General features: G+C 37.1%; 1 protein-coding gene and 1 non-coding gene across 3 annotated transcripts in view; both read left to right on the forward strand.

Annotated features, from left to right (window-relative positions):
- The window catches only part of LOC125998229 (cytochrome c oxidase subunit 7C, mitochondrial), an 867,002-nt gene extending 856,156 nt beyond the window's left edge, over nucleotides 1-10,846 (forward strand). Inside the window, exons 2-3 of one of the 2 annotated variants that reach the window (XM_049766514.1) lie at nucleotides 9,618-9,772; nucleotides 10,720-10,846. In XM_049766514.1, coding sequence (XP_049622471.1) covers nucleotides 9,698-9,772; nucleotides 10,720-10,836 — 192 coding nt within the window. In that variant the 5' untranslated portion in view covers nucleotides 9,618-9,697 and the 3' untranslated portion in view covers nucleotides 10,837-10,846. Of the gene's footprint in view, nucleotides 1-9,576; nucleotides 9,773-10,719 lie in introns of those variants that run through there. The other variant, XM_049766506.1, reaches the window with a different exon arrangement.
- Nucleotides 10,847-11,595: 749 nt separating this feature from the next.
- LOC126002464 (small nucleolar RNA Z39) lies at nucleotides 11,596-11,655 on the forward strand. The gene has a single exon (XR_007493163.1). It is a non-coding gene; the product is annotated as a small nucleolar RNA Z39 (small nucleolar RNA).
- The last annotated feature ends 9,460 nt before the right edge of the window (nucleotides 11,656-21,115 follow it).

A 21,115-nucleotide genomic window follows, 5' to 3' on the forward strand; every position in this document is an offset into this window, starting at 1 on the left:
TCTCAGACTTCATTCATTAAATTTATTTTAATAAAAAACTATTTTGCTTTACTATTTCTACTCTTACTGAAATTGTTCTCCATGAGGGAAGGCAACAGACCTGTGCTGAAATTGGGTTTGACTTTCATTTCCTACAAAGAGCAATTGCTTGGTCCAGCCTGAGGCCATCACTTCATCGCTTAAGGACCAGTTCCCCTCCATAGAGATCGAGTGTATTTCAGGTACAGCTGCCTTCTGGGGCTGACATAACGAGAGCCCATGCAGCTGAGGTGTTTGTACTAGATTTTTACCACTCCAAGCATGGTGGTTGAGTTGAATTAAGCAGACAAGTGTACGCACTTTTTCCTTGAAGCTAATTCCCTTGACCCTACTTTATCAAGTCATCTTGCTGCAGTAATAAGGTATAATTTTAATAATCAGTTCCATAGTCAATATCTGATACATTAAATGAATAATATACTGATTTTTCTCAGCAAATAAGGATGTTTTACATCAACTTTAAATTTTTGTTTGTTTTTGTTTGAGGGGCCACACCCAGCTGTGCTCAGGGATTACTTCTGGCTCTGCACTCAGAAATCACTCCTGACAGACTTGGGGGACTATATGGGATGCAGGTGATCAAACTCTTGTAGACCAAGTGTAAAGCAAACGCCCTACCTACTGTGCTATTGCTCCAGTCCCAAGTATTATTATTATTATTTATATATTTAATGAATTGGAATAGACTTTTTGAATCAAATGCTTTACTTATCTTCATTGGTCTAAGTTATATAAGATAGAATATAGGACTTCATATAGGCAAGAACATAGAGAAAATTGAGTAAAATCTCTAAGTCTGTATTTTTCCTTTCAAAGTAGAACTTCCCAGTGGCATTACACATTTGGATTTCTTAAGGACATGATTTGAAAATATTGATGTTATATGAAAAGTTGAGAAATAGCACAGTGGGTAGTGCTTTTGCCTTGCACATATCCAACCCAGTTTCAATTCCCAGCATTCTATCTGGTCCCCTGAGCCTGCCATAAGTTAATTTGGAAGGGCAGAAACAAGAGTAAATGCTGAGTGCAGCCAGTCATGTTTTAGAAACAAACAAAAAACAAACAAGAAAACAAAAGAAAGTTAAGAAATGAATTAGTGACTCAAAAAATTCAAGATATAAAACGTTGGTAAACTGGGTCTATTGTTGGCATATATGATTAGAGATTATGTAATCTATGCAAAAGTCAGTGATATAAAAACTGAAAATATGGCAAATAGAAGAAAGATGGAAGTGATTTCAGAAAATATGAGAAAATAATAGTGGAATAAATAACACAAAGATGGCGACTAGAGCTGAGAATATGATTAAAATTTGATTTAACTCATCAAGCATACATATTGTTGCACTATAGAATATGTATAAACATATTTTTATGTTATGGTTCTTATAGCACACATATTTTCTTTGTTTTTTGTGGGGGTGGTAGCAGAATATAGAGATGCTCAGGTTATACCCTCCACTGTGTATTGAAAATTTGTTCCTTGGAGTTCTTGGGAGACTATTTAATGTTGTTGAAGATCTGAAACTACTACATACAGAGCACAAAGCATGAACTCAACACACTGAGTTAACCCTGTAGCCCAAAACATGAATTTATTTTTCTGTTACCTGAGAGAATCTAGAAACGGTCATGTATCCATAGCAAGATGCACACCTGAAACATGTTTTTGGATTCTTTTTAAATAATCCTAAAGCAGCCATGCCTTAGAAAAATTGCATGGTAAAAGGGGGTGTTCTTGTTATAACTGAAACCCAACTACAATTATGTTTGTAATCACAGTGTTTAAATAAAGAAATTATAAAAAAGAAAAAATTACTGATTCTAATAGAAGGATGAGAACTATATAATAGGATTCTGAAACAAGATAATGTGAGTACTTTAAAAAATAATTTCACAGCAATGGCTTATGCCAAAGAGACACAGAGGTCAACTGAAAGGGTTCACCATAGCCACAGCTCAAATACATTAAGAGTAAAAGAAAAGTAGTATTATATCATAATCAAGATTATGAAATCCAGGGGCCGAAGTGCTTAGTGGTTACTACTGTCTATGCGTTCAGAAATTGCTCCTGGCTCAGGGGACCCTTTGGGACACTGGAGGATTGAACTGCGGTCCATCCTAGGTCAGCTGCATGCAAGGCAAACGCCCTACCACTGTGCCTCCGCTCCAGTCCCAATCAGGAGCGATTTCTGAGGAAATAGCCAGGAATAACCCCTGACCATCACTGGGTGTGGCCCCAAAAAAACAAAACCAAACACACAACAGAACAAAAAGACTATGAAATTCATATACATAAGCCTATGCTAATACTAGTTAATTGAGTAAAAAGACAAACTGAGAGCAAAAGAAAAACTGTATAGAATTTCAAATAATTCACATATGTATTATAGACCCCAAGGTTTTTTGGCTCTCAGTGAAATAAAAATAGCAGGAGAACAAGGAGAGGTTCACACTGTGTTTCTATCTAAACTTGTGCAACAGGGAGTCATCACAGGGCAGATGTCTTGGCTGTCTCCCTCAACAAGGGAAAAGGTTTCTCTTTTTTTTTTTTTTTTTTTTTTCATCTTCAGGACCATATACTCAATGAATCATGCAGTTCCAGGGATTGATATTCAAAGCATGTACTCTAGAATCCCAATCTAGGCACTGAAGAAATTGTTGTTTGTGGGGGAGACATACCTGGTTTTGTTTAGGACTTATTTCTCAATCAAAGATCACTACTGAAAGTGTTGAGTTGTTGTGAGTAAACTATACAAGGAGCTACACTAAGGTTCACCCTACCCACTCGACAATCTCTTGGGGGATAGAATAAGTTTTGAAAGAGATAGAGAAGTAAAAGGAACTGCATTAAGTTTTAAGAGAAGTTTCATGAAGTTAGGTATATAGGCGTAAGGGAGAGAACTGTGTACATATGTCTCTATGTCTTATACCATGTTCAATATTTAGCTCTGTGCATAAATAATATATTGTATGAGAGGAAAAGGTCAGCATTGGGTCAGAACTAGAATTCTTGAGTTCTGGATTTAACTAGTTTATACCTAGATTAATTCAAATCAAGGCTATGGATAATATCAATAAATAATATACCTTGGACATTGGATTATAGCCCTGAGAATGTCAGCTTCAAATGCGAAGGTACACCACTAAGCATAATTGGAGGGTCTGAAACACATGAGTGACAGCAAAAGGAGATAAATGCATCCAATTAAAACTATCAATCAACAAATAATGCAGAATGGTTAGGAAGAAGTAAGATCGAACAGAGGCGACATAGAGGAAAGGGTTGAGGGTCATGGACACATAGGTAACTGTAGAGTGTAATAACGTTGTACATACTGTAAACTTATACTCTATTCTAACTATAGTACATAAACTGTAAGTTTTAAATATGCAGAGTATAATGAATAAGTAAACAGAGAAGGGAGTTTTTGCATAGTTGACTTCCAAAAGGCAGTTAGTAATTATGAAGGTAGTGATAGTCTTGGAAATTATATTTTACTATCATTATGATAATGATGAGGGAAGAATAATCAATTAATGCTAAGATCTTTGGGGAATTTTTAATGAGGAGAGAATATTTGCATGGTTTTAACAGTCTAAACATGGACAGGAGAGGAGGAGAAACAGTCTGTATGTGGAATACTTATTAGTTGCAATGGAGGAAAAACAGTTCTAATGTACTAAAAATTTTAAAGATTGATACCTCTTTATTAGTACTAATATTATTTATGAAATACAGATGAATATACGGTGATATGTCTTAATATCTTAATGTTTTATGTCTTGACCTTTCAAGACATAAGAATGACCTATGTAATATTGGTCAAAAATTCATATCTTTAGAATGCATATAGGAGATGGCAAACAAACTAACTTTATAGAAATAATATGATTCTTATATTTGTGTTATAATTCTTATATATGCTCTCTTGTGACAGAAATTTATTGAAAGTTTACTATGTGCTATAATATACAAATATAGTAAAAAATTCATTTCGTGACTTATCCACACCATTATTCATTGCTGTAATGAGAACAATAGCTAAAATATAAAATCAACCAGATTGTCCAATGACAGATGAATAAATTATGAAGATGTGGTACATCTAACAATGGAATATTATGATGTTACAAGGAATAATGAAATCATGCAATTTGCTGAAAATTGGTAGAAACTAGAAGATACCATGTTGAATGAAGAAAGCCAGAAGATGAAAGACAAACACAGGATGATCTCACTTATCAGTAGTATACAAAGTAATTGTAACAGCTGCTGAGGACAGAATCAGGGAGCTGAAAGATGAGCTGCATAAAACTATACACTTTCCTGAAATTCAGCAGTTATTGGTAAAAAGAAGATGGGAGGCATCACTTTCTACAAATTCAAACTACTCTAAAGCAGTACTATTAAAAGAATATGATGATACTAAAATAAAGACAGACCTTCAGATCAATAGAATAGCCTTGAATATTCTTAGACTGATCCTCTGGCATATGATCAATTAGTCTTTGATACAGAGGCAAAAATACAAAGTGGAGCAAGGAAAGCCTCTTCAATAATAATTTTAGAAAAATTGATCAACTACACTGCAAAAAAAAGAAAAGAACTCAGAATTCTCTTTAAAACTGTGCACAAAAGACAAATCAAAATAGATTAAAGACTTTCAAATCAGACCCATGAGGTGCATTGTTGCATTAAATAATTAACGATGGGGCTGGATGGCGGTGGATTTCTCTCCGTGCCATCCCAGTCCACGTGGCTCTGCAACCTTCATGCAGTCAGCGAGTCCCAGGCCCAGGTGAAATCACTCACTCACAGTCAAGCGTCAGGAAGCAACAACTTTATTCAAGCCCTAGCCACCACGTGTGTGTGGCCTATTCATAACCTTTCAAGCACAGCAATAATTTGCTAGCCCTGCATCTTATTTCCTGTTAGCCATCTTTCCTTTGGGCTCCATGCTGGTCAAAGACCAGAACACAGAAACCCAGAAGCCAGAGCGCACAGCAGCGCAGAAAGGTCAAAGAGCCAAAAAGGCCGAATTCCCTTGGTCCAAGCCTTATCTAACATTTCCAAGACCCCTCCCAGGAATGGGAGGGTCTCGCAGGTAAGGTTACACCTACTATCCGGTTTCCAAGACCCCTCCCAGAAATGGGTGGGTCTCAGGGTCTCAAATAGGTACACCCACAGTGCATAGAGGAAATCTAGGTAGAATTCTCCATGACACTGAGTTCATGGTAACTTCATGAATAAAATGTCAGTGACCAAGCAGTGGGAGAAAAGATAAACAAATAAGATTACATTAATCTAAGAAGCTTTGAACCTCAAAAAAATTGTGACTAGAATACAAAGACTACCAGTGGAATGGGAGAAACTATTCATCAAATCTGATAAGGGGTTAATATCTAAGATTTAAACTTAACAAGAGAAAAAACATTTATCCCCATCAAAAGATGTTCCACATCATTAATCATTAATCATCAGTGAGATACAAATCAAAACAGCATTATGATATCTCATGCTACAGAAAATAACATCAAAACAAACAACAAATGGTGCTGGAGTGAATTCGGGGAGAAAGGTACTCTTACTATTGGTGGGAATGTTGATTGGTTCAAACTTTTGTAAACAATATGGACAGTCCTCAAAAAGCTAGAAATTAAGTTCGTATGTGACCCAGAAATAATACTTCTGGGAGCAACACAAGTACCCCAAAACAGATGAGTAGATGAAGAAACTGTGATATATCTACACAATGAAATACTATGGAGTTGTAAGTAAAAGCAAGGTCATAAAAGTTACTGATATGTGGATGGATATGGAGAGTATCATTCTTAGTGAAATGAGTCAGTGGTTAGAGGGACAGACATGGAATGATTATATTTATTTGTGAAATATTAAAAATAAAATGAGAATATGGTAATAATATCTAGAGACAATTGAGATGAGGATGAGGAAGACTAGTCCATAATAAAAATTTGCCACAAATCCCCAGAAGTGCTGTTAGGGTAGAGAAGGCACCACTATGACAATAATAGCTGAAAATGATCACTCTGAACAAGAACAGGGTGCTGAAAGGAGATAAAATTATAACCATGATACCCTTTCAGTCGTTACATTGCAAAGTATAGTATCTAAAAGGGGGGGAAAAAGAAAAGATAGAAAGAGATATAGAAGAAAAATGCCTGCCATAAAGGCAGGCTGGGGAAAGGACAGTCTGGAGGGCTGTAGTGAGAATGGGGATATTTGTGGCTAAAAGTGTGCATTATTGAAGGTTGTTGTACACTTTATGAACACTGAAAGTCAACCAGGAGCAACTTTGTACCTGTGGAAAAAAATGTCTTAAAACAACCTGGTAAACCAAGGTGTTTAAATAAACTCATTTAAATAAAAAAAATATGCCTAATTCCAACTATCATTAACTTTGTAAGGCATTGTTCTTTAATAAACAAAATGATTAAAAATAAAATAAAATTTCCTTTTTTTAACAAAATTATGTTCTCATGTGCTGGAGCAGTAGTATACTAGGTAGGGCATTTACCATGCAAGTGATTGACCAGATTATATAACTGGCACCCCAAATGAGATCTCCAGAGCCCAAAAGGAGTAATCCTGAGCAAAGACCCAGAAGTAAGTCCTGAGCACCACCTGGTTTAGTCAAAACAAAATGAATAAAGTTCTAGTAAGGAGGGGCCAGAGAAAAGGAAACAGAGAGAGGATGAAATGATTATAATGCATGTGATCTCTATTGTAAAAATAATATAAGATTAAATATGAAATTATTTTAAAAGAAAGTTTATGCCTTCAAAGAATTTTAAGAATGCTTTTCAAAGTTTTGAAACATATAGCAGAAGAAAAAGGGACATTCATGTGTTCTAAAGATAGGGGATAAATATGATATAGATATCATATGATATCGATGTGATATAGATATGAGTTGAGTGAACTTTTTTTAAGAACTTTTCCTATCATAGTATCTAAAAGGGAAAAAAATAGCCCCTACTAAATCATTCTGAAGGATAACAGAATACTTGACAGTACTACTTGGCTTAGTTAAAATATGTATGCTTTGTCCTTCCCAAAAATCTGAATTTTACTTCACAAAGTTAAAATTTCAAATATAATTTAACAGAGAATTTATAATTTTAGTAGAGAATTCTAAAAACCTAAAATCAAAGAAGCGTGCTAACTTGTGGATTTTTGAGCATGTGTTATTTTGTGGTTTTCATTTTGTTTTGTTTTTTTGCAGCAAGGGATGGATACTACACAGAGGAGTTGGCATCCATTAAGGCTCTATTTACTGAGTGGTGCCTGGGAGTTCATGTGTTGCCTGTGATCAAAACCCAGCATTCCAGCTACTTGAGTTTATCTTCCTCACCTTCACTTGAATTTTGAAATGTTAAAAAAAGTGTGGCTTCCCTTATGATCCCCTGAACACTAACAAGAGTAATTCCAGAGTGCAGAGTCAGAAGTAACCACTGAGTATTGCTAGGTGTGGCCCATAAACAATAGCAATAACAAGAAAATGCAAGCACATTTTCTACAAGTGTTTATTACTCCCCAGTTAACCTAGTGTCTACATCACCATCAAATGGATGGGGCTAGAGCGATAGCACAGCAGCATGGTGTTTTCCTTGTTCGGGACAGACCCTGGGACACACCCGGATTCACCATCACATATGGTCCCCTGAGCCTGCCAGGAGCGATTTCTGAACACAAAGCCAAGAGTAACTCCGGAGCGCAGCCTGGTGTGGTCCCAAAACAAAACAAAACAAAACAAAGCAAAACAAAACAAAACAAAACAAAAAAGGAACCACTCTTTCCTAAACTTCTGATGTTTTGATATAGTCTGAAAAAATCCATCTTCATCACATCTGGAGGATTACCACAGATGTATAATTTGACAGCAAAGGAGGCAGTATGCTAATACCTTAAATGACTTTATCTAATTTGCAAATGTATAGATTAATGGTGAGACACTGTTCTGGATTTCTAAATTAATTTATTACAGCATATAAAATTATTGTACACTTAATAGCTTGAAAATATTACCATTTCATTGTATCACAAGTCTCTCTCTCTCTCTCTCTCTCTCTCTCTCTCTCTCTCTCTCTCTCTCCCCCTGATTTTACACACGTGAGCACAAACACACACACACACACACACACAAATTGGCTTTAAGGTCAGAACAATTCTACATCACACTGATTGTAGTCACTCAGTAATACTCATCTGGCTACTCAACTGGGCCGTGAAGAACAGCAAATACTTGAAATAACCACAATCTCCTCTTAATGGATTCTCTATGACTCTTCAAGTCTTCCCTTCAGGGCAGTGTTCAAACTTCTTACATGAAAGCTCTGAGTCTCAAGAAAGCAAATAGTATATATGAGCCAAATAAAGGCACTGAACAGTATCAGTTCTGCCAAATTTTCTCAAAGTCATCACAAATCCAGATTCAGGAAAAATAGTAGAAAACTCATCTCTTGATTATAAGATTTTATAGCCATCTTTATTGTCACAAGTTTCCCAAGGATGCAGACAATTCTCAATTCTCATACATTAGAATCTTTCTGAAAGTTCCATTGGAGTTAGTTGAAAGTCAAATACAGAGGAAAATCAATGTGACTTAAAAATTATATAAACCAAATGCACAAAGTACATGACATAAAACTAAAAATATAGTAAACTGAAAGATAGTACAGGAGTTAAAGAACTTTCCTTGCAGCATATTTTCACCCTTAGTATCACATGCAGTCCTTTAAGCTCACAGAACCAGAAGTTAGTCCTGAGCACCACTTGAAGTGGTCCAACTCCCAACTCCCACAATAAGGAGAATTCCCAAATAGTAAATGTAAAGATATTTATTGATTAGAATTAAATATAATACAGAAAGAAAATTTAAAAATTGTTTGACTCTAGGGGCCAGAGGGATAGCACAGCGTTAGGACGCTTGCCTTGCACGCAGCTGATTTGAACAGACAATGGTTCGAATCCTGCATCTCATAGGGTCCTCCATGTCTGCCAGAAGCTACTTCTGAATGCAGAGCCTGGAGTACCTCCTGAGCATAGCCGGGGTTGTCCCAAAAACCAAAAACAAAACAAAACAACAACAACAACAACAACAAAAAATTGTTTGACTCTCATACAATACTGCTAATATTAGAAGCATATATATTTACATTAATTCATTAGTCTTAGGCCATAAGCATACTCAAAAAAATTGGGAGATTAGTTTCGTATTGTATGACCTAATAAACTATATAGTGGTGAAAATACTTAAAAATAGTTTTATAAAGTTCTCGATTTAAAAAGAAAAAAATTTAACATCTCGGATCAAAGTTCTTAAATATGAATGAATTAGAGATGCTAAAGCAACTGCTTAGGATCCAGGACGCCTCCTGGAAAAAACTACATTTCCCATAATTCTTGGGACCGCCAGAGCCACTGTGTCGGTTCTAAACTACAACTCCCATAATCCTCGGAGCCCGCCACTTGGCCGCGTTTTCCTTTCGGCTCGGCCCCTTTTCCCATAATTCCTTGCGTTTCCGGTGCCCCGAGGAACAAGGTCGTGAGCAAAGGAGGCCTCGAGGTGCTGTCGCCATTCCACTCTCCCTGGGTCTCTGCATCTGTTTTGCAGAGCTCCGTAATCGAGCAATGTTGGGACAGAGTGTTCGGAGGTTCACGACCTCCGTGGTCCGGAGGAGCCACTATGAGGAGGGCCCGGGGAAGGTTAGTGGGTGTGGGCCCCCCGGTTCGGGCGGGAAGGGGGAGGGGAGGTCTGTTTGCGCCCAATGGACTCCAAGGCGAATGACACCTGGGAAGTGAACTGGAGGATTTGGTGAGTCTTAAGTCGAAGTAGCTGCATCTTCCAGGGACCTGGGAGAGAGACAAGACTAATTGCTGATGCAATTACTGCTGGTACGAATGTGGAGGTAGCCCCGCAGGCCCTTGCACCCTGATCCCACTGCACCCTAAACCCTCAGGTGCAGAGTGGCCTGGAAACCACTCATGCAGGTATTGCAGCTTCAAGGGACTCTGCAAGGTCATCGGACTGGAGTCAAGGTCACTGGGAGCTACCTAAGCTAAAGGGGGACCGTTTTGTGCCATAGTTTTATTTATCTAGTAGATTCTACCCGAAGAACCGACTCACTGGGGTCGAGATTAGCTTTACCCCCCCCCCCCTTCCTCCCGGGTGCATCAGCAACCACAGACTGTAAGAACGGGTTTGAGGCCCAGCTGGAATGGACGCCCTGCACCGTTGAAAGATTAGCATGCACCGTGACCCCGACTTTGTAGTCCAGTTAACTTTATTGCTTTGTATTGTCTCAGATTTACCCCCTTGCTAGTAAATTGTAAACGGGAACAGTGAATTCTTTTCGTTTCTAAAATGGCTCTTTTAGACAGTAAAATTTTTTTTTCCGTACTTCTGTCCCAATTAGCACCAGTTTATATCTGAAGATATACACCGTTGCTTAACGACCCAGGTTTTATTTATTAAAGTTTGGGTATCTTGACGATTTTAAAATTTGGGAAAAAAAAGTTAAAAGGTGCTGGGACATATGCATATATTTTGTCTTGATGGTGAAGAAAAAAATAGAGAATTCAGTTATTTAATTTTGGCTTAGGTATGCTAGTGGTCTGAAGTTCTGTTTTTGTTGCTTGTGCTTTCCTTACAGAATTTGCCTTTTTCAGTGGAAAACAAGTGGCGGTTATTAGCGATGATGACGGTGTACTTCGGATCTGGATTTGCAGCACCTTTCTTTATAGTAAGACACCAGCTGCTTAAGAAATAAGCACTTGCTGAGAAACAGGTAATGTTTTTCTAAGCCACTCAAAACTGTTTTCTTTTGTATAACCGTGACCTCCCCATTTGCCCTGTCAAACAAATACATTTTTGAGTGTAGGGCAAAGTTCTCACTTCATTTAGAGATGTGTTCATAAATATGTGTTTCTTTGCTTGGTCAGTGTTGTGGGGGTACTATGGCTGATAGCCACACTTTAGTATCTTGTCATTCTTTACAACATGATCCTGGGACCCTGACTTGTTAGAATGACAGTGGTGGTGGACCAGAGTTGGGGTGAGGGTTCCCATCAAGCAGTGGTCAGAAGGTCCAGCACAACCAGTGGTTCACTGAAAGAACCTGGTGACTGATTATTATAGACTTTGGCAGTGTAATCAGACTGCACCCAGCAATGTGGGGAGTGGTGTCCAGAATTAAACCAGGGTAAACTGCATATATCTGATTCTTGACTAGGGTTCTTACCTGCTAGTCGCTAGTCATGTTCATAGATCATGTTTAAGTAGGTAAAGTTCTTGTATGATTCTATACCTTGAGGGGAGCTTATATAATAATCACACGTGATTATTGTGGGCTGAAAGTTTTGCATATTCTCCATTTGATGGTTGGGAGTTTTTGTATTTACTTATTTTGCTAGATTATAAGCAGAATTTTCCAAAAAAAAAAAAAAAGATTGGGTGGAATTTATACTTTGAATAAAAAAGATTGCCATAGACATTTTAGATTTACCTAAATTATTCTGGAAAGATTTAGGTACATGTGATGAAGCAAATCAGTATGAATAAGATGATACTGTAAACGCTTTCTGATGTACCTTCCATGATGCCCATGTAGTATGTTAATAAAACTACTTATCTATAAAATGAGAGATTTTTTAATTTTATTAATTTATTTTTTTTTCACAGATGATGAAGAGGAGCATATGAAGTGCAATCTTGCCCCTAATGAAAATTGAGCAGACCACTAAATATATTTATAAATAAACTTATGGCATGAATATTAATGCCTCTTCTCTGAACTATGGAATGTGAAAATTGTGCTTTTTATTTGAGAAATACTCTAGAATTTCCTAAAATATGATTTAGTTTCCTGGTCCTAAATTTCAAAATTTTATTTAATTTTTGATCCTAATTCTCAAACTTGCTGGTTAATGTTCTAGAAGAGCAATGTACTTTTCATGTTTGAGCCACACCTGGTGATACTGGCTTGTTATGAGATGCCATGGGTCCTGTGTCAAAAGAGCCATATTCATTATAATATTGCATTAGCCCCAGGAGCAATGCAAGTTTTGGGGCTTTTAAGTCTCCAGGAAAGTAGATAACGAGTGCTTTACCATTTGCATCTCTTTTTGATCACTATTGGAATCCTGTTGATTTTAGACTATTAAAATGAAACTACTAGTCTCTGGCTTTTATGCTTTATGGTGAGAATGCAGTACATATTTTTTCTCTAAGTAAGTGTCTGGAGTCTTAAATAAATACCTCTGGCTCGTTCTAAATCTCTTGATGAATAAAATGATTACATTGGCCAGTCCTTGCTTAAGTATTAGGAGTCTTGGATCTATTTAGAAATGGATGGTTGATTTAATGAGACTTTAGGATTTCAAAAATTACTGGGAAAAAATTTTAGATGGATTCAGGGACTTGAGTGAGACTAATGGAAGTCAAGTGAATGTTAACTTTATGCTAGGCTTCGTCACCAGAATTCACTCCCCACCACAATCCTGAAAGAAAATGACAAAAACTATCTTACTGCAGAAATGGTAAAAAAAAAAAATTACAAAGAGACTTAGTGTTCTAAGCCCAACTTGAAGATTTAAAAATAAGTTGTAAGTTTCCTCATTTTGAGTTATTATAGACAGATGAAGTATGAAAAATTGATTTTGGATTACACCTGGCAGTGTGATCAGTCAGGGATTGAATCTGTGTTAGCGTGTGCAAGGCAAATACCCTACCCACTGTGCTATCACTTTTAAGCCACTTAAGCATAAAAATGGTGTCTCCTGTGTTAATTCAGGAACACTGGGGCTAGAGGACAATCTTAGTAATACTGACTATGATGGTGCATCAGCAAGATTGCTTGCCTTGCATATAGCTGACCTGGATTCACTTAAGGATTACATATTTTTTCCTGAACACTACCAGAAGTAATTCCTGAAAGAAGAACTAAGAGTAGCCCCTGTAATGACCGGCATTATCATGTAATCAGTGCTGTCCCCACCCAAAAATGTTTCTGTAGATTGCTTAAAATGAATCAAAATACAAAAATTAGAAAAATAAAAGGGGCCGACGTGGCGCTAGAGGTAAGGTGTCTGCCTTGCCAGCGCTAGCCTAGGACGGACCGCGGTTCGATTCCCTGGCTTCCCATATGGTCCCCAAAGTCAGGAGCAATTTCTGAGCGCATAACCAGGAGTAACCCCTGAGCGTCACTGGGTGTGGCCCAAAAACCAAAATAAAAAAAAAATTAGAAAATGGTCATTGTGTTATAAGTCAAACAAGCCCCAGTGTCCCTAAAATGCCAGGTATCGAAGCAAACTCAAAACCAGATGCTTTTATTTATCTTGGCACCCCTTCTGTAAATAAATATGCAGCAGGTAAGTGTTCACCTCTAAGGAGCTTTATAATTATCTTAAAATCATTGATTCCTTTCTTATCTCATTTCCCATAGTAGTGATCATGGTCATAGAGCCTTATGCATATATCTTCATATAGTAAGTGCTCTGAGCAATAATTGAATTTTTGAAGTCAAGTATGCCACAAACGTAACTCAAGTTGCCAAGTTGAATTCTCCAAATGTGTATTGGATTGATCTAATTAGGCTCTGAGTTAAACTTCAGATCAGCATTTGAGAAGTACTGTTTTAAGGAACTTGGGAATTGTGTCTGGGAATGTTTGCTTACTGCTAGAGCCTCTACTGGCTTGGAATATGAGAGGTTACATTGAATCTCAACACTGGAATAAAATCTACAGAACTAAAATATGTAATCTCTGGAAACAATATTAAGGAGATACTATTTGAGATTTGGTCAGGTGTACCCTTATCTGCAATAAAATGGCTAGTAAATAAGTCCAGGTATTACATATTGACTAGACAGCAAGAAAATTATATCTAGTTTTGGGTGACCAGTGATGGGAAACAGCAACAACTGCTGATTGGCCCACAGGGTCTGGGTTATTATATTGGGGACTGGGAGCATGTGCAGATTTATTGCTTTATTTGCTAGCTATTGGAGTAAGGGAGAAATTACAAGAATGCCTTAGCAAGATCCAGCTGTCATTTGTCACATCAAATTCTGTTTTCGCCTCCCCTCTTTTGGGTGGAAAGGGTGGGTGGTCACACCTGGCAGCACTCAGTGGTTACTCCTGGCCCTATGCTGAGAAATCACTCCTGGCAGCTTGGGGGAACATGGGATGCAGGGATTCAAACTACTGTCCAGCATGCAAGGCAAACACCCTACCTCCATACTATCTCCAGCCCCAGCTCCCCCCCCCCCCTTTTTTTTTTTTTATAAAAAATCCAGAACTTCATTGATGGTGACTGAGAAATCATAATCTTTACACCCAGTAACCATCTCTTTAAGAGCCACCAAACATTTCAGAGCCTCTGTACTCATCAGGAAAAAAAAATCTAAAAAAAGGTATTGTCAGCATATTCACAGCTAAGTCTTCATAAAATATATAGCACACATTTTAAGTATTGAGATCCTTAAGGATTATTTTGAAGACATTCTTTACAGACCTGTGTAACCAAAACAGTGGGATTCCTTTACAAATTTTAGCACAGTGTTTATAACTATAAAATGTATTATATGTTTATTTTTATGAATCGCCACAATTAGGGACAGTATCATTACTATCTAAGGACAAGTTAATTCAAAAATCTGGTTCTAAGCAAAGGGTTATTTTAGCTGCATAATAGTTTACATATTTAGATACATTTCTTTTTTCAGACACATATCTTAATGTCCTTTTAATTCCCAGAAACTGCAGTATTATATAATGGGCTCATTTTTGTTTTAGAGCCATATCTGGCACTGTACAAGACTTATTCCTGCTTAGGATTCACTCCTAGTGGGGTTCAGGGAACCATATATGTTTTTTTGGGATCAAACCCAGGTCCATAGCCTGAAAGCATAATAGGGTTAGATTGACATCTTCATGTCTATGTTACTATTCAGAACTGGGCCACATTCAGTGGCACTCGGGTTACTCCTGGCTAGCACTCAACATCACTCCTGGCTTGGGGGACTATATAAGATGCAGAGGGATCGAACCATGATCCGTCCTAGGTCAGCATGTGCATGGCAAACGCCCTACTGCTTGTGCCACTGCACCAGCCCCAACTATTCAGAATAGTTTTAACCAGTTAGTTCTAGTCTGAAATAAGAGTAAAAACAAATCTGCATTCTGGGTGAAAGATGTACCATACAGTGCCTGCTGAAATGGTCCAAATGTCATATTTTAGAATGTCCAGTAAAGGGCATAACACGTATAATTTTACAGTATAAATACAGATAAACTAGTTACAGAAAAAAATACTATTTGGTGTTTTCTAAAAGTGAAAATAAGCAATGAAAGCTTTTACATGGTTTAATTCAGTTGCTCTTATCAAACAATCAAGAAACGAAAAAGCAGTTTGCAGTAGTGTTTTAGGTACATGATGTTTTTGTAACATAATCACACTAAAAGTGCCATTACCCCTTCACTGCTGTCCCTAGGTCCCTTTTCCATCCCACATCATCTTCCCCAGCTATTACAATCTTGGCTTGTTAACCTTGGCTCTGCCATCATTCAGGCATTTTCAGTGAAAATTGTCTTTGCTTATGAGTGACATTGCCTAGTGTGTGTCTCTCGACTGCGCGCGCGCGTGTGTGTGTGTGTGTGTGTGTGTGCGCGCGCACACACACACACACACAGAAACACACACAAATACCGGGATAAACTTTTCACCAAAGGGTCAAAACCTTTGAGCATTTGCTATTACCTTTTTGAATTACTGACTTTGTATTTGAGCGTTGATCTCCAAGAACTGAAATTACTGTGTCATGAACAAATGGAACACTGCCAAAGAGGTTTTACATAAATAAATGGCTAAAATGAGAAAGATCTCTACTAAATACAAAAAAATATTTCATACATTATATCAGACATATCCAAGACATAAAGCATTCTCAAAGTTGGACAACAACAAATAATCCCAAAACTGGAGATAAGGAGATAAAATCTGATTTTCATATGCCAGTCGCATGTGTGGTGCATGCCTAGCTTGCTCCCAACCCAGGTTTGATGCTTGGCATCACTTGATCCCCTGAGCATCACCAGGTTCTGCCTTGAAGGACCCTATCACCTCTGGGGTGACCCAGATAAGTGCTGCCACTGTCAGGTCCAGGCTGCACAGACATCCCCGTCCTTCCATACTACTAATAACCTGAATGCATGACTAGTGAGATTTCTTGGGCTTCCTGAGCATGATGTAGAAACCCAAAGAAAAGGAAAAGTGTTTATCACTTCGGTAAATATTAACAAGATTCCCATGTATAAAACAATTTACAAGCCCTCACAGGTTACTGATTCTGCCAATTACCTGATCTTGGCTTCCCACTCTCAAATTGAGAAATGAATGTATGCTTTTTATAAGCTATCTAATCACTGGTATTATGTTAGAGAATTCTTAATTAAAATTACATAAATCTAATTTTCTCCATATGTCCTCTAAATTACTATGCTGATTAATAGGAAAAGCAAATTCATTTATAATGTTCATACTTAATGCACCTAAAATAAAGTTAAGTTGTCTATAGATAGTAAAAAATAAGCATTCATGGGGAGGGTAAATCAATTTTAAAAGGTTGATAATATGGAAGATGGACTAGAACTTTTGCTTTTGTTTTTTGGGTCACACCCAGCAGCGCACAGGGGTTACTTCTGGCTCTGTGCTCAGAAATTGTTCCTAGTAGGCACGAGGGACCATATGGGATGCCGCGATTCGAACCACTGTCCATCCTGAATGGGCTGCGTGCAAGGCAAATGCCCTACCTACTGCTGTGCTAGTACTTTTGATGCTTTTGTTATTTTGTTTGTTTTTTTTTGGGGGGGTGGGCCACCTCCCCAGAGGCGTTTAGGGGTTATTCCTGGCTCTTTGCTCAAATAGTACTTCTGGCAGACTTGGGGGACCATCTGGGATGCCAGGAATCGAACCTGGGCTTGTTCCAGGTCAGCCGCTTACAAGGCAAATAAATGCCCTACTGCTGAGCTATCACTATGGCCCCTTTGTTTGACTTTTGTTTGTACACCTAGATGTGTTCTGGGTTACTTCTGACTCTGCACCCAAGAATCCTTCCTGGTGGACTTGAGGGACCATATGGTTTACCAGTGTTTGAACCTGAGTCTGACACATGCAAGCTCTATCACAGTAGCCCCTGGAATAGCAATTTTGACGGTTAGCATAAAAGATGTATTGATGTTAAATTGCTATGCTATATACGAGCATGTATGTTATATACTAGTGGAACATTATGCAGTTTATTCATGACATAAGAGAAAATCATCTAATAGCAAAATCATAATTAGCAAAATCATATCTCCAAACCTATACCTAAGAGGAAAGAAACTTTAACAAAGATGGTACAGGAGAGGGATGTGACTGAGGGCTAGAGGTAGGAAACTGGAGATATTGGTTGATAATAAATTTAAAAAATGAAGTGTTTTTTGGAATGGAAAATTATTGAGAATCACTTTGATATCATATAGAACATAATAGCTACTGAAATTTTATAGAATACTTAGTTATGAATATGAAGAGAAGAAGCACAAAAAAACAGAAATCAAAGCAGAAGTTTCAGAATAGCATTAGATAGTAAATGCATAAAATAGGAAGATGTATGCTTGAAGGCTTGATGATACATGAAGAATAGGATGAATGAGAGAAGACTCTAGTAAAGACAGATTCACAAATCACAAAATAAATCCACCCTCTTTCATTAAAACAAGCACAACTTTGGTTAAAGAAGCTAGTTTTACTCCTAATAAAAGAGAAGAATGTCTTTGAACTAAGAAACTTCGTTAACTTTATCAAATTCTTCTCCGGCTACAAATAATCATATTAATATTATAGGAAAATAATATTCCAAAGTGAATAAATTACAGGTGGCATTCATAGAAAGTTACTATAAGAAAACACTCAAATTCATTGCATTTTATTTCAGTTGATAAAAATACCTCTCACAATTAAACACTGTTCTTGATGAAGCAGAAGAAATCTTAGTGTAATCTAATCTAAAATATCCTTGAATATTACAAATAAATATAATAAATGTCACTTTGAATTACAAAATAACCACAAGCTTAGGGAAATGAGTTTAAACAAATATATACAACAATATATACAACTCCTATTGAGAAATAGAACACACCTTAGTCAATTGTTGATAATTTGCACCTTACATCATTTTAAATCATTCTATAACTTTATAGAGCATGTAATTATTTTCAATTGGAATATTTTATTTTAAGTGGCTGGACTCTTACTCTTAATCCTGGCACATGTAGTCCCCTGTACTCTTCCAGTGACTAGTGTTCCCTCAGTACAGAGCCCGGAGTTAGCACTGAGGACAAAGTATGGCCCAAGAACTAAAATTAAAAGGGTTTTCTTTAAATTTTTAATCATGAGAGGCTGGCGTGGTGGCGCTAGAGGTAAGGTGTCTGCCTTTCCAGCGCTAGCCTAGGACGGACCACTGTTTGATCCCCTAGCGTCCCATATGGTCCCCCAAGCCAGGAGCGACTTCTGAGCTTGTAGCCAGGAGGAACCCCTAAGCGTCACCGAGTGTGGCCCAAAAACCAACAAAGAAAAGAAAAATTTAATCATTAAATTAACTCAAATATCAAAAATATAAAATACCTAGGAATTTCGACAGTGCTGATATTTACTGTTTAAATATGCTTTAAAAATACTATGCCTATGCAGGAAAAATAGGAGGGGCACAAAATAATCTTTTTTATCTATTTATCTATTTATTTTTTATTTTTATCTTTTTTGACTTCTTTGTTTTGGTGTAGATATTGAAGTTGATGTCCCCAATCTTATTTTATGTTATTTTTCTCTTTCTCTTTCTTTTTGCGCTCTGGCATGGTTTTATTTCAGGACCGAGACTATTATGTGGTGCTTGTCTTTAGTGCTGTAGTGCTCACTGCATATTTTATTTGATATTTCTTTTTGTATTGTTGTGGTATTTCAATTCCTTTTTCCTGTCCTCTCTCAAACTGAGGTTGAGAGTCTCTAGAAGGACTACACCCATTTTCAGCCTATTTGATTTTTACCCCACTTTATTGCTTTTCTTTTCTTCAAACAAAACCACATAACTTGAACTATCCAGTTCCCCCACTCAAATAGAGGAGGAAATAAGGGAGGGTACCAGGACCAAACAGATAAATGATCACTAAGTAGTAAACTAGACACAGAGCGGACCACTTATTCTAGCAGCCTGGAGGGTGAGGGTGGGGGATATGGGATGCAAGATGGGAACAGGGGTGGAAGAAGGGCAAACTGGTGATGGAAATTCTCCTGATTCAATGTTAATATGTACCTAAAATACTACTGTGAAAGATATGTAAGCCAATATGGTCAAAATAAAAATTATATAAAAAATACTCAAATTGGGCCAGAGAGATAGCATGGAGGTAAGGCATGCAGAAGGTCGGTGGTTCAAGTCCTGGCATCCCCATATGGTCCCCTGAGCCTGCCAGGAGCGATTTCTGAGCATAGAGCTAGGAGTAACCCCTGAGCGCTGCCGGATGTGACCCAAACAAAAATAAAATAAAATAAAAAAGCTCAAATGTACAGAAAGGTTACAAGAGTATTACAGAGATGTTTAGCCATTTAAATTACTTTACATAATTTAATATTTATATCATAGATGCCCTAGCTTTATCTAATAAACGATTATTAATCCTAATATTAACAAGAATTCTCATAAAAATCAAATGAAATAAGTTACAGATACATAGTATAATCAAAATTTATGGAATATGGTGAGAAAATATGTTTAGTAAAAGAATGAGAAGCATTATTTTTCCTGAATGTATCGTAATAGCATAGTGAGAAAAGACCAAAAATTATTGAGAAAGAATACAATGAATTCTTGGGACTTAACAGAAAATAAATTAAGACACAGACCTTGCCTGAGACTGACCTGGGTTCAACCTCTGGCAACATATGGTCTGATCTGTGCAAGGCATTGTCTTGGACAACCCCTGAGTCAAATTACATCCTGTTTACTCCAGACTCACGGGAAGGAAACCCCAGAATCTTTCTCCACACTATTTGGGAGATACCCCTCCATCAACAATAATGGCAAATATTTAAAAGCAATTTGTGTTTTTAGTACTTAATACAGTTTCTAGTAAATGATAAATGCTCAGTGTTTGTGCTAAAGAAATAAAGAGTATTCCAAGTATAGGGATGCCTATGAACTTAGTTGTGGATACCAGAACAGGAAGTACAGGAGGTATATGTGGCAAAAAAAAAAAAAATGATGGTAGGGCTTGAGAGATAGATAGAACAACAGATAGGTTGCTTGCTTTGCATCTTTGCATGCTCCTGACCCAGTTTGATATCCTGCATCCCTTATGGTTCCTTAAGCACTGTCAGGAATGTTTCCTGAGTACAGATCTGGGAGAAACATCTGAGCATTGTTTGGTGTGGCCCAAAATGCAAACAAACTACAAAAAAAGAAAAAGAAAAAAAAAAGAAATATGATGGTAATGATGATGGGAGGTTTGTATAATAGTTTATGGTTTGGTTAGATGGTGGGCACTTTCCAACTATGAATATATGGGCAAAAAAAGCTTTATTTTATTTGCAACTACTTATCTAATGACCTAATAGAAAGAGAAATTGTAGAAAAGAAGGGTAAGCAGGGAAAAAGAATCTGGAGTTAGGATATTAGGTTCACTCATATGTTAACAATGACCTAGTTGTATTAAAAGAACATTAAAAGAAAGAATGTTCAATATATTTGAATATTTGAGAGTGGAAAGTGAAAACAATGCTTTCTGTTGTTCTGATTGTCTAGTTTCTATTTAAGCTATTTCATATTTTCTTAGATTCTTTATCAAATATTTTAAAATAGTAAAATCTTTTTATATTTTCTTAGATTCTTTACCAAATCTATTACTTTATAAATGTAGAAATGAAAAAAATACTAGATCTTTATATTGTAACTCAGAACAAGTAATGAGAGTGGAATTTCTTCAGGAGGCCAGCCAACTCAAAAAGT

The sequence above is a fragment of the Suncus etruscus genome, chromosome 2 (genome assembly GCF_024139225.1).
Source record: "Suncus etruscus isolate mSunEtr1 chromosome 2, mSunEtr1.pri.cur, whole genome shotgun sequence".
In the NCBI taxonomy this organism is placed as follows: Eukaryota; Metazoa; Chordata; class Mammalia; order Eulipotyphla; family Soricidae; genus Suncus; species Suncus etruscus.